The 13,292-nt window shown below is 44.5% G+C and overlaps 1 protein-coding gene across 1 annotated transcript in view; it reads right to left on the minus strand.

The window, feature by feature from the left end:
- Nucleotides 1-12,223, minus strand: part of LOC311273562 (CD109 antigen-like) — a 34,326-nt gene extending 22,103 nt beyond the window's left edge. The window contains exons 1-6 of the mRNA XM_084380666.1: nucleotides 11,983-12,223; nucleotides 11,337-11,458; nucleotides 8,232-8,843; nucleotides 7,959-8,011; nucleotides 559-1,091; nucleotides 86-182 (exon numbers count right to left, since the gene is read on the minus strand). Of these exons, the coding sequence (XP_084236792.1) occupies nucleotides 86-182; nucleotides 559-1,091; nucleotides 7,959-8,011; nucleotides 8,232-8,843; nucleotides 11,337-11,376 (1,335 nt within the window). The 5' untranslated portion in view covers nucleotides 11,377-11,458; nucleotides 11,983-12,223. The remainder of the gene's footprint in view (nucleotides 1-85; nucleotides 183-558; nucleotides 1,092-7,958; nucleotides 8,012-8,231; nucleotides 8,844-11,336; nucleotides 11,459-11,982) is intronic.
- Nucleotides 12,224-13,292: the final 1,069 nt, after the last annotated feature.

Consider the following 13,292-nt stretch of genomic DNA (forward strand, 5'->3'; position numbering starts at 1 on the left):
ACAACAAAGCATGGATTAAAGCACAACCAGACTCTCATGAAGGATCCTCCTCAAGATCAGTATTAAGATAAAATACGTATTTCACCTTGTTTGTAGGTCCAACTGTTGAGGCAGTGTTGGACTGGGATGTTCCATTCTGCACGGTGGGGGAGTTTGAGGAAGCAGGTAACCTGGACAGGCTTCTGTAACATTACAACACACAGTTAGGAGAAAAGACCGGATAATCCAAACCAACTGTTTTGGAGGCCTTTTTTGTGTAACAGCTGTTCCTGTAGATTAAGCGGTTCAAACTGTCCTGAAGCGGCCCCATGGAGGCCTGTGGGTTGAGAACAACCAAAAATGAGAAACCACAATCACAGCCCTGACCAAACTTGGTGACCGGGATCCATTTGTGGCTGCTCAGTCACAGACAGAAAATGTGGAAGACAAAAAGCTTTCTTGTGAAATGTCTGACTGTTTGCGCACATTACACAGCATGACGCTTTTGTAATATGCTGCAGGAAAATATTTGTGTTTGTGTATTCCCCAAAAAGCACAACCTCAGACAGTTTACCTCACCTTGACCTCTCTGTGGTTACCGTCCGTCGTGCCTCAGTGGATCGCACCTCCTCTCCACTCCTGTCCTCATTGGTCACATTTCTCAGGTAACGCTTAGTCACACCTTTACAGTCTGTTCTCGCTTCCTCGCTTGCAACATTCTTCGTCACTTCATTCTGACTCCTACTTTCCACCTCTTCTCGCCCCAACCTGTACACCCCCCTCTCCCTGCCACGCTGGGTCCCTTCTTTGCTTTCAGAGCTGTTGGTTGGTTCTCCACTGGTCCTCTCTGGTTCCTGGGTGTCAGTTTTGCCCTGAGCCTGGCTGAGAGTAGCCAGTCTCTGCCTGCTCTCCTTTAACTCCCCTCTCAGGGTGACCAGTTGCATATCAGCCTCCTTCTGCCTCTGCTGGGCAGCAGCCAGCTCCCTCTCCACATCCTTGTGCGCCGTTCGGAGCGCGGTCAGCTCCTCCTCTGCCTCGGCTCTCAGGCGGTCTGCCACTGACACTGCCACCTGTAGGTCCGCCTGAAACTGCAGCCATTCCCCACGCTCTGTCTGCAGGAGACGCAAAAGGGGTGTTTATGTTAAGAAAACTGACAACGTTTAGATGCAAACTAATATTCTACCATATTTCCAAATATGAGAGTATTCTAAATCTGATATGGGTCACGTAAACACAACCAGCCTTATGCTGGATGTAGCATTTTCAAATTGAGACATGTGGGATATGCCGATATTATTCGGATTATAGGAACATTCTTTTGACATACTGTATACAACGCATTCAGAAGACGCGTCTCAATTTGGGCTTTTACAGCAGTTTGTGACTGATGGACTGGAAAGGGAAACTTACCTACTAATTATGAAAGACATGGATATCAATAGGTTTTTAGATATGCACAAATACTGTGATATTTATATATTGAACTAGAATGGCACTCAGTAGAGCGTATACCTCCGCCAAGGCCCAACAGACCACTTTAAATCAGTCAAGCCTAATCCCATATCAAATAAAACGTATTTAAATCTGCTAGATTCTGTCCTTTTATCTGGATGTCCATTCAGTAGTTTTTGTGTAATCCTGCTGACAAACCATCCAACCAACAAACAAATGGACCCAAGCAAATACACGGATCAGCCACAACATTAAAACCACTGACAGGTGATGTGAATAACATTGATCATCTCATCACAATGCAATGTTCTGCTGGGAAACCTTGACACGCACCACCCATCCAAACACTGCTGTGAAACCAAGTACACCCCCTCATCACAACAACACTACCCGATAGCAGTGGCCCCCCAGCAGGACAATGTGCCCTGACACACCGCAAACACTGCTCAGGAACACCTCAATCCCAATCTGATCGAGCATCTGTACGACATGCTGGAGCAGGTTTGATCCATGGAGGCCCCTGCCCCCAACATACAGGACCCAGAGGATCCACTATAAGACGTCCTGGTGCCAGACACCACAGGACACCCTCAGAGGTCTTAAGTCCATGTCTTGACAGGTCAGAGCTGTTTTGGCTGCACAAGGTGAACCTTCACAATATTAGGCAGGTGGTCATAATGTTATGCCTGATCGGTGTAACCTCTTTGGCGGGGTTGAAAATGAAAGACGTTAATCGTAGAAGTATACACAACTGCATGCAAACTGGAATATTAATGGAAAACATTTTTATTGCCCATATAAACAGATAAGTAGGAATATTGTCTTTTTTGCAACAACAATTTTATGACCCCCTTAAAATATGATGTCTTCACGATGAGTTCTAATCACGAAAGACTATTCATATTTCTCATCTTTATTGTGCACGTCAATAAATACTTGTTGGCTCATAGTTTAGTCTCTGCTGATTGAAATGGAAGTAAATTAATCGGTTTATTTTAATTATAGATCATTACAAACCCGCTAGGTTTGTAAAGAAGAAAGGAGGCACACAGTGAGAATCAAACTGCATAGGTATTTTTTTATAAGAGTAATAGTATATAATATATAATAGTTTAGTGAATCAGAAACTAGTCACTATTATGAATGCTCACCACATTTCTCCCTGTTGAATTACCTCTGGGTTCAGATCAATAATACATGCAGCTTGTGTTTTCGTCACACTATAAAAACAGGCAAGTTATGCTGCTACATTTTGACAAGCATTGTTCTACTGCAAATCGTTTTCTACTATAATAAGATTAAAACTCGCTTTTTTAAACCCAAACTGGATGTGACTGCCAAAAATAAACATAGCTGAACCCTCAGCAGACAGTGACTATAATCAAGCGAACAATCAAATATCCATTTGGCCTTCATTAGGAGAGTACAAGTTGAACTGAACTGAGCAGCGAGCCTCAGCAAGCAGAGAGGAGTTGAGTCAACACTAATGAGGCAGAACTGAATCGTGAGCCAAAAGGTTTAGCTCATGTCATCTAAAATCAACTTAAAAAAAAAAAAAACAGGAAAAAAAACAGACCCCGGACATGTTTAGACACAGACAGAAATAAAAAAACTGATTTAAGCAACATTTTGGGAGCATTGTGAAACCGTGTCCTGTGGCAACAACTCTGACACTGAATGATGTAGATAAAGTTTCCAGTTTTTCAGAGTACCATTGCCTATCGCCTCGGACATGCTCAAACACTGCCACAGACATCAAAAGACGCACTCCGAACCAATGATGCCAGACGGTAAACGATACCAGATCATTACCAAAAACAAAACAAAAAAAAGGAACATTTAAAGACACCGTCATCATAAAAGGAGAGAGGAATGATCATAAAAGTGGTTCAAAATCATGCACAGATTAAAAACTGCCTGTGGAGATGTGAGCGAGCGCTGCGGGGCTGGGAATGTTGGTAATGAGAAGAAGAATGGATGGAGATGCGGAGGAGGAGGCGATATCCGAGCCAAGTCGCTCCCTCATCTGACCAGTGACTCAAGACCACAGCTGGAGCCGATTACACTGGATACACACACACACGCATACATACACACACTTGTAGACACACATGCATATCATGTTCCCTTCTTCTCTCCCACATGTACACCTCCATTATTCTTTTACCTCACCACCAAACCGCATTGTTAAGTTTCCTCACACACATCTACACATTGAGGCCTGCCTGGAAACATGTGTCGAATGAAGAATAGGACAGTGGTTTTATATTGAAGTCCTGTAAGGGTGAGTTTGTTCATTCAGTTTGTTTAGGCATGAACAAAAAAACAATCAATGAAGATCTTTAAAATTGCTTCCCCTAAACTACACAGTGCACATTTAAGTAACACCAACTTGGATCTGGTCTCTTCAGAGAGCTTTTGTTATCTGGACGTGGATTCTCCAACTGGAGCATGTCTGTTTAAGGAAACAGGAAGGGGCGCTCCTCAGTCACACTGAGATAAGGGTGTGGATTGTCAGTCTTAAGACACACACACACACACTCACACACACACACAAACACACACACACACACACACACACTCACACTCACGCCTACTCCCTCAAGAGCTGACCTAGTGCCCCACTGCAAGACCAGATGTGGTATCCCACCTTCACAGGCACACACACAAATACACTGCCACACTCTTTATTCTTGATGCACGTCGGAGTTCCTGGAAAGGGTCCAGCACACTTGGAGATTGTTTCAGTGTGTGTCTATGTGTTTGCGTGTGTGTGTTCCATCCAACCATCTGTCCCTAGTTCACCTCCACACCCAATCTTTTTAATACATACTTGGGGAAACATCCCAACTCTGTAACGGTTCCTCTCTCCAGCCTTCACCTACTCTGAAAAGTGGTTGAATACACTGTTACACCTACTAAGGGACATTCGATTCCCTCCTCAGCAGTCGCGCACATAAAGAATGGCCAAATTCCCCCCGACTGGCACGTGAAAATGACTCGGTAGAGCCGGCAACTTGCGTATCTAAATGTCCGCAGACATCAGAGAAAAGGGTCCCAAGCCACAGTGTGCACTCCAGCCGTCCGCCTCCAACCATCCCACACACACTAAATCTTCATTCTACATGTGATCAGCCTCCGTGGCCTCCAGGAACAGGGCCTTTTTGGTGGAGCAGCCTAGCGAGGAGAAAAGGGAGCAGAGGGAACCTGCGGATCATTCCTGGAAATCTCCGGCAGCATTCACCTGGAACTGATTCCAAAGCATTCAGATCGGCTAAATCTCCAGGAGGGAGGGAACACAAATCTGACCAGCCACCCAAACACACACACAGACACACACTCACACACAGACCAGCCCAGCCATGAATGGAGTGTTTTCATTTTTGTTGGTTAAGACAATTGAACACTGGTGCACATAAGCACTGACAGATGGTACATCGTATAACATCCTCAGCAGTTGGCTGCACATTGGGTAATCATGTGTCTTTTCAGAATTCACTCAAAGATATGAGTGTGCATAGACAGAGGAAAAGAACGAAGAATGAGAATTTGAGAAGGCACAGATGAAGAGGTGCACGGGAGAGGCTTAGCTGACAGAATGTGACTGGAAGAATAATGGCAACTTAATCTACATGGATAAAAAGGTCAAAAAACAAGAGGTCAGAGTTAAAGAAAAAGGGCTTAAGGAAGTTGTGGTCGGATGAAAAGATGGATGGAAGTGAAGGGACAGACTAAGAGGAAAAGAAGCCAGATAGGAGAGGAATGGGGAGGGATGAGATAGAGAGGAGCTTTGCAGTAAAAGCTGGAGGGTAATTGTGCGGAGTTCTTGTGCTCGGGGAGGAGCGGTCAGCTCTCTGATGGAGAAAGAATGAGGGAATGGAGGGAGAGAGGCGCGGCGAGGGGAGGAGGAGGGAGAGAGGCCTCCCCACAAGGCTAAAAAACCTATTGCACCAGCCAAGACTTTTTCAATGCATCTGTACGTTTTTGTGTGTCTTCCGTCTCACGTGCAGCACGCACACAAAAACACATGGCCAGCCAGCCTCCCCCTCCCACTACCACCCCACCTCGCTGCACAGCACAAAACAAAACAAGTTTTGTCTCCCGAACAGCCGAATGTGAACCCCCTCCTCCGCACTCCCGCTCTCCACAAAAAGGCTCCCAGGACAGCAGAGCAGACTGAGAGGGTTCATAAAGTCGAGCTTTGCAAGCTTATATTGCCCTATCGAGGGCCCATGTAAACAAAGTGTTGGATTGCCCCGACTTCTAATACACGGCTACCTCTCAGCGCTACACCACAGTCTCTCTGAGGTTTCGCTGGCCTGTGCAGGGTTTGTATTTCCACGGCCCTTGTAGAGATGTGGGAAAGTGTTGGAGAGAGGACGGAAGGGCAGGAGGGAGAAGGGATTGAATATCAAGTAGAGAAAGAGGTGACACCAAGGAAGTGTGGAGTAGAAGAGCTGGAGAACACTTGCTTGCATTATAATGGAATAAAAATAATTCTAATTATACATGGCAAAATGAAAGAAGGAGTGAGGACAGGGGACAATACAGATGGGGTCGAGGGAGGCGTACTGTAGGTCATATTCCAGCTGTTGTAATCTGTGGCAGATCTAAAAGGAAGCTGGGAGCCTCTGGCTACAATCCTCATAAGGGTGGGTCAGGAATTGGAACCAACGACTGACAGGAAATTACCGCAGCATATCACCATCCTCATAAGAGCATGGAACGCCTGAGCTATAGAGCTGAAGAGTGCTTACAGAATGTTTTATTTTTTAGTTAACATTTGTGGTTCACTCAACTTTGGGTGTGGAACTTAAGAATGGGTCAATCCAAAATAGCTTATGGGTCCCTACTGGACAAGCATCTTTAGTTGGGGTCCGAGGCAGAGAGAGAGAAACGGGTGTGATGGAAGCTTTACTTCTCAATTTTTTGTTAAAGGCATTTGATGCAGGATTATCCTGTTGTCGTTTGTAAACACACCATTAAAAGTTGAGTGTCGAGTCTCATTCCAAGGTCGTCAAAGACCGATGCTTCATCACAAAGCATCTGTATTTGAGAGTCAACTAGCTTTCTCCAGAATTCCTGATGCACAGAAACGTCCCTGACACAGCAAAAATAATAAGCGCAGGCAGAGAGTAGTGCCTTATCAGATAAATACACCACCACACACTTCTAGTGGGTCATAAGTGATGATTGAGTGGGGTTATTTTTGTAAATGCCTGTGTCTTTACATTTCCTTGTTCATCAAAAATCTACAACGTATCTTTAAATAAAATCTGTGACAAGGCAACAGGTGTCCTGCCGTCTTTTTCGATTTACACTCTCCTTTCAGAGGGAGTCACAACCACACGCTCGCTTTCCCCGAGCCACTCTACAAGAAACACTCGGAGAAAAGATGATCTCGATGATCTTCCTCTTTCGGGCCTCTCAGGAGAAGCAGAGGACAGGAAAACCTCAATTAGGAAAGCTGCAGCTCCCAGCGGGGCCCATTCCAAGGCCTATTGTGACAGGGGGGGCGGAGGGTGACGGGGTGTTTTATCTCCTGGAGGAAAGGTCACGAGCACAACTCTGACTCATCTATAATTGGACTGCGTGACTTCCTGTTTACTTTGCTAAATTTATCCACTACTCTTTCAGGTGTATTGGCTAAAAAAAGGGTTTTCTCTTCGTGTGTGAAAAATAGTACTAAAGATTTCAGTGGGGAATGGAAAACTAAAAATGTACAATCTTTACAAGACTGAGGCATTTTCTGGGTTTGCATGGTCATTAATTGACTCTTCGCTGAGCCCAGCTCCTCTTAGTTACCATTAGTATGTCTGTCAAACGTTTCACTTTAGCACGGCACACATGCAGTTACCACTCACGAAAATCATAGTAATTTTTGAAAACAGTGGGTTCCTTCATTTCAGACAGGAGCAGAATCAAGCAGGCTACTCATTATGGCATTTTCTAGATTTCTGCTGGCTGAAACTGTATTTGTCGCTTGTAGATTTTCATAAGATGCTTTAGCTCGTGAATTAAGTTAACGTTACCTCCGTGAGTTTGTTGAAAAACTGGGAAAAAAGTCAGCTGGAAACATTACAAGTTAGCTTTTTTTTACAAAATCATAGAATATAGTACAACATGCAATTGTGCTAAAAGACTATAGGGCTAAAGCTACATGTCCCAAGCAAAAAGTGCTCTTATATTGCAATGTAGAGCTAATTTAGCATATGTAAAATAGAATCAGATTAAATTTCATTTTAACATAACCCTTTGTATTTCCAAACAATATGTTTTACTTTAAGGGGTACAAGACGAACCACATACTGCCATGTACAGTATGTGTGAGACAGCTCCAAGCACACCAATTCAATGTAGAGAAAGCAAACACTGGTCAAGAATATTGGGTCTACTTAATTGTCAAATGAAGACGCTGTTTAGGGGGGTTGATTAGCAAATGCTTCCATACCATTAGTGTCACACTAAGAACGTAGCCAACATTTAGAGAAGAGGAAACTGGATAGAACCGTTCCAGCACATCTCACCTGGAGAGTACTCTTCAAACTCTTTACTTCTGTCAGCAGATGCTTCAGTATCTCTGAGGGAAGGATACAGAAATGTCAGAAGACATCAGATGCATATCAAACGCAAAAAAAATGTCAAGGAAATGAATTTGCCCTTCTCAAAACAGGGAAATGTTAGGCCCAGGAAGAAATGAAAAGTTTAAGCGATCAAACACAATTCTACAGGCATATGAAGCATATTTAGGAGAAAAATGTATTGAAACAGTAGAACCTTGACAGCTATATGACTCTTACCTGTTGTGTTCGTGGCCCCACCCTGACTGGCAGTGATGCCTAGTGTTGTCCTGCACTCCTCCAGCAGCTTCTCCAGTTCCTCACCCTGGCTATTCCCAGCTTCCTGACTGGGAAGTAAAGACTGACTCAGACCACTGTCCCTTTCTCTCCACTTCTGCCCCGAAGACTTGCCCACCACAGGTGAGGCGCTACACAGGGAAGAAGGGCTCTTTGTAGGGCTGATGGCCACAGTCTTCCCCTGGGAGACCAGAGTCCGAGGGGTGGAGGTAGGAGGACCCCCATTCCTCCCAAAAGCAGCTTGTCCTTTACCCAGAGTACTTCCTGGCTTGTTGTGCAACGGGCTAACTCCAGGGCCGGTGGTGGAGCTATTTGAGCTGGCTGGTGGATGAGGTCTCCAATTAGGAAGAGGACTAGAAGTGGAAGGAGTGGTGCTGGACTGTGCTTTCTTCACACTGGATGTGAGGACCGGGACTGGAGGTGGCGATGAAACCGGGGCTGCAGAGGAAGGTTGAGGTGAGGTAGGGGGAAGGAGCTGGGGGACACCAGGCACGAAAGGAGGCCCATCGCTCTGCGGAGAAGCTGGAGGAGTGTGGAAACTGTCCCCATGCGCCCCTAGACAAAAAAGAATGAATGACTTCAGATTAAATAAGAAAGGCAAAATCAGGTTCTCAGGCGTACAAAAATACCCTGCTTCAAGTAATAATTTGTCTGATCTAATTTCTCCAGAAAAAGTGCATAACTCAATTTACCGTACATCATTTAAAACTGTGCCGTTCCAATTTTTGACTCCCCTTTGCTAGTCCGAGTCACCGGATGTTAACTGTGGCTATGGAAAACAACATCCACCTGTAGCAACCTACATGCTGAAAATGGCTACTTACCCTGGTTGACCTGGTTGCTAACGGTACAACCTACACATGCTAACAGGTGTTACCTTTACTCTGAGGGGATTTAGCTGTTTTAATATCAGGGCTTGCCTCCTCACATGTAAAACAAGTTCCCCCTTGTTGGAGATTGTAAAGGTGTAATATGCTAAAATGGATCAGAAAATATAAAATACATGTGTGGGAAACACTGGCCTATACCAGAATAAGAATTGGTGACTACCCCTTTCCCAACAACGCCATCATCCATCGCAATGTTTTACTCCTGATGTCATAAAAGGCCCATTCAGTAGACATCGCCCAACCTTAATGCATACTGGACTGCGATTGGCAAGTTGTGATGTCACAAAATCACACTCAATCTTTAACTTCCCCCATTCAGCATGTGAATGTAAAAACAGCCTTGTATTGTAAACTTTTGCAAACTGAAGGCCAAACATCCAAGAAACAAAAAAATAAAAGTATTTTAAATGAAGTGAGACTTTAAAGTTATGAATAAGTGTCAGAGACACAGCCAAACAGACTGAAACAACAGACAGAGCAGCTGAATCACGGAGCGAATGAAGGAAACAAAAAGATTAGTAGTCACTGGTCTGGCATGTTGACACTGAAAACACCATTCATTGAGGTGACCGAAGCAGCAAGGCCCTCGTTAGCCAGCAAACATCCAGGCCATGCCCCTGAAGATGAATGCTTTAATACAGACATTCCTCTTGGACTGCTCATCCGCAATGTCGCTGCGGCGCTCATTCTCTAACTTCAGGAACACACACGTACACAGAGGACAAATATCCCCCGAATTTGCAGCAGTCGGACGCTAATAAATCCCCAAACTTGACACCCTAATGATAACACAAGTGATTTTTTACTCTCTGGCTCAGGGTTCCTTGCCCATATTAGAAAACCTCCAATAATAACTGAAGAAACTACTGGAACCACTGTGCATCATGTCTCTTTTCCTTTCTTTCCTACTTGTCCTTGTTTGGACAAAAGCCTCACTGCTAGCAGACTGTTGTTTTTTCTTCTTACGTGATGTAAGAGCACCGGTCAAACAGTTGGGAAGCCATGCACCACCTGCTGTAAGGGCCAAATCACTGGTAAAGAATGACAGGATTGTCTAATAACTTTCTCATGCCACCCCTGCTTTTTATTTCTTCATTCCAGACCTTAATGTGCTCATCCAACCATGCGCACGGCTGGCAGATTGACTGAATGAGAGAGTGTGTGTGTGTGTGTGTGTGTGTGTGTGCCCATTGAGTTCTGTGTGTGTGTCAGATAGCATTAGGCTTCCTATGATTAATCCACTGCCCTTGTGCTGAGCTGGGGAATTCTGCCGATTCATCACAGCTGGCCCGGCGGGGCCAGAACGAATCACATAGGGACGCGAGGAGAATGACCACTCACTGAGCAACACGCAGGAGGGCTGCCAAGATTCCTGCTTACACACACACACACACACAGCCTTTCCGCTTGCTTCTCCTTTTGTTGCCTTCAATTTCCTGATTACCCCTTATCCACCCCTCTTTCATACAGTCTCCAGCATCCTCTCTCTTCCTGTATTTCTCTTCTTTTTTCCCGTGCCACCCTCCTTCTACTACATGTGTCATGGCCTCGAGGCTTGATGGCTTTATTCTCAGAACACACACATTGCCAGGTGTATGTGTGTAATGCCACATTTCTGATTACAAAACAAAGGAGATTCAATGGAAGTTATTCAATCAGAGTACGTTTTTTTAAAAAAAGGAATTGCAGGCTTCTAAGTAGGGATAAACTGATTATCAGCCTGGGCGATTATCGTTTTGATCTTCAGCCTTTTTCCAAATCTCGGTCAGTCACCCCTCTGTAGTGTCACTCAGTGTCCCGTCCACAACACTGTCTGATTGGTTACACATCACACGTTTTAGCCAATCAACACTGAACAGTCTAAATCTGCAAAGTAACTAAAGTTACCAATTAAATGTAATGGAGTCGCAGAAGATGGAAACATGGAAGAAAAGTACCTCAAAGCTGTACTTAAATACAGTACTTGAGTAAATTGTACTTAGTTACTTTCCCTCACTTGTTATTTAGACTTTCATTCATTTTTACTGCAAATATCGGTCCCAACTATTGTTTATCTGCCTTCCTGATGGCTAATAATTGCCATCATCCCTGAAAAAACACATCGGTCGATCCCTACTCATAAGTTTGTGTATGTGTGTGTGTTGTTGTGTTGACCTACCTGTAGGTCCGTGGCCGTCCTTGCTGGAAAAGTTGCCCATACTGCAGTAATGGGGTTCTGGCCACTGATAGGGCCCTGCAGGTGCTTGCTCTTTCACACCACAGAGGTACAGTGGAGGTGACCTACACACACACACACACACACACACACACACACACAAACAAGATGATGGATGAAGTCATGCACTGTTATCCAGCCGAGAAATAATGCAGTGACTTCAGCTCCGTGCAAGAAAACTTGATTCCCTCCAAACTTCTGCTGCTCATTTGAATGTTTGAAGGGAAATCAGCCTGTTTACACAGCGAGGCTTGATCACAGGGATGAGATCAACCGCAGAAACTGTACGACTTAGTGTGACCACATGTGACAAACAAAGATGTTGGCATGTCGCATTTAAAAGCATCTTGAATGGGAATAAGAATCAGGATCGCATCCAAACAACACAACTCATCCAAACTGGGTAGAGGAGTTTGAGATTACATTTTGATTAAAAAGTTGTTTTTACGCGCGATCCAAACTTCAACACAAAAGCTCGTGCGCGCCCAAGAGTTTGAAAACGTGTTTCACAAAAGTCACCAAACTTTTCCCCGACTACGTTCAAACCCACACCTTAAACTTTTCAGAGCAACACGAAGCGGATACAAACCCTTGAAAGCGTTGAAATAAATCCCAAATCCTTTTCCTCTGAGTTGTGTAGGACTTCTCCTCCACGCTGCGCGTCTCTCAGCGCCGCTCAGACAAACGCACTGCCCTGTGTGTCCTCACCGAGGAGAGGGGGACGGCGCACACACACACGCGGATGCATTTCCTCAGAGCAAAGTTTAATCCGAGCAACAGTTTTACTGCTGGGAGCATCTTGATAACAACACAATAATTTGAAGCCCGCATTGAAAAAGAAAGCGCGAAGCAACTGTGGACATCTGTGACCCGCCAGCGCCGAGAACCGCTGGATGTGTCCACTGGAGGGCACAGTTAGGCTGCGTGAGGAGGAACCTGTTGCCTCGGGGAGGAGAGCTGCTGCTGGTGGTCCCTCTCATCACTTGACTTATTATGAGGCTGGCTCTCACAGGCTGATGACCCACTGACCCACTGTGCCACACAGCTCCAGGCTGGAAAACTCTAGTGGAGCTCTCATATGCGCTTTTTATTAGATCAAAAAATGAATTCAAGCCTTGGCTGTCAGAGTTCAGCCTCTGCATGATGCACAGGATACATGACTTTAAAGAGGCTGACAGTTCCAGTGCAGCATCTGCATGCTTAGAGATGTGAGTGCTTTAAACTGAAGTGGTATTTTTATAGTGCATTTATTTACTCATGATTTATGGACGATTAATCTCTGGCATCAGTGCAAGAAGTTGATTTGATTTAATACAGACTCGGGCAAATATTGACAAAATGAAAGAAGAAAACCCAAAGACTATAAATAGCATGTAACACAAGTTGTTAGGCATAAACACGAGATCAAAACACTTAAAGGATTAATTCACCCAAAAATTAAAATTCAGTCATTATCTATTCACTTCCATGCCGATGGAAAGTCGGGTGAAGTTTCATAATCCACAAAACATTTCCTGGAGCTTCACAGCAAAACAGTGTTGTAGCATTCTCCTAAACAACTGAAGTAGATGGGGACTTGTTTTAAAACGTATAAAAAAGAACTGGACAAAATACATAAAATGGCTCCATACAGCTCGTTCAGTGTAATCCAAGTCTCTAGAAGCCCTGAGATCCCATAGGATCTGAAAAGACCTTATTTAGGCCCTTTTATGCTGTTATCTTAGCACCTACAGTGAAGCGTTAGAATAAAAAAGGGTGTAATTTACATTTTTTCAAATCAATTTGGGATCTAGGGGATTTTGGAGGCTCTAAAAATGTCTTGTGGACTACGAAACCTCACCTGATTATCCATCTGCAGGTGAGTAGATAATGACTGATTTATTATTTTTGGGTGAAGTT

This window comes from Pagrus pagrus (assembly GCF_965226575.1).
Source record: "Pagrus pagrus genome assembly, chromosome: 18".
In the NCBI taxonomy this organism is placed as follows: domain Eukaryota; kingdom Metazoa; phylum Chordata; class Actinopteri; order Spariformes; family Sparidae; genus Pagrus; species Pagrus pagrus.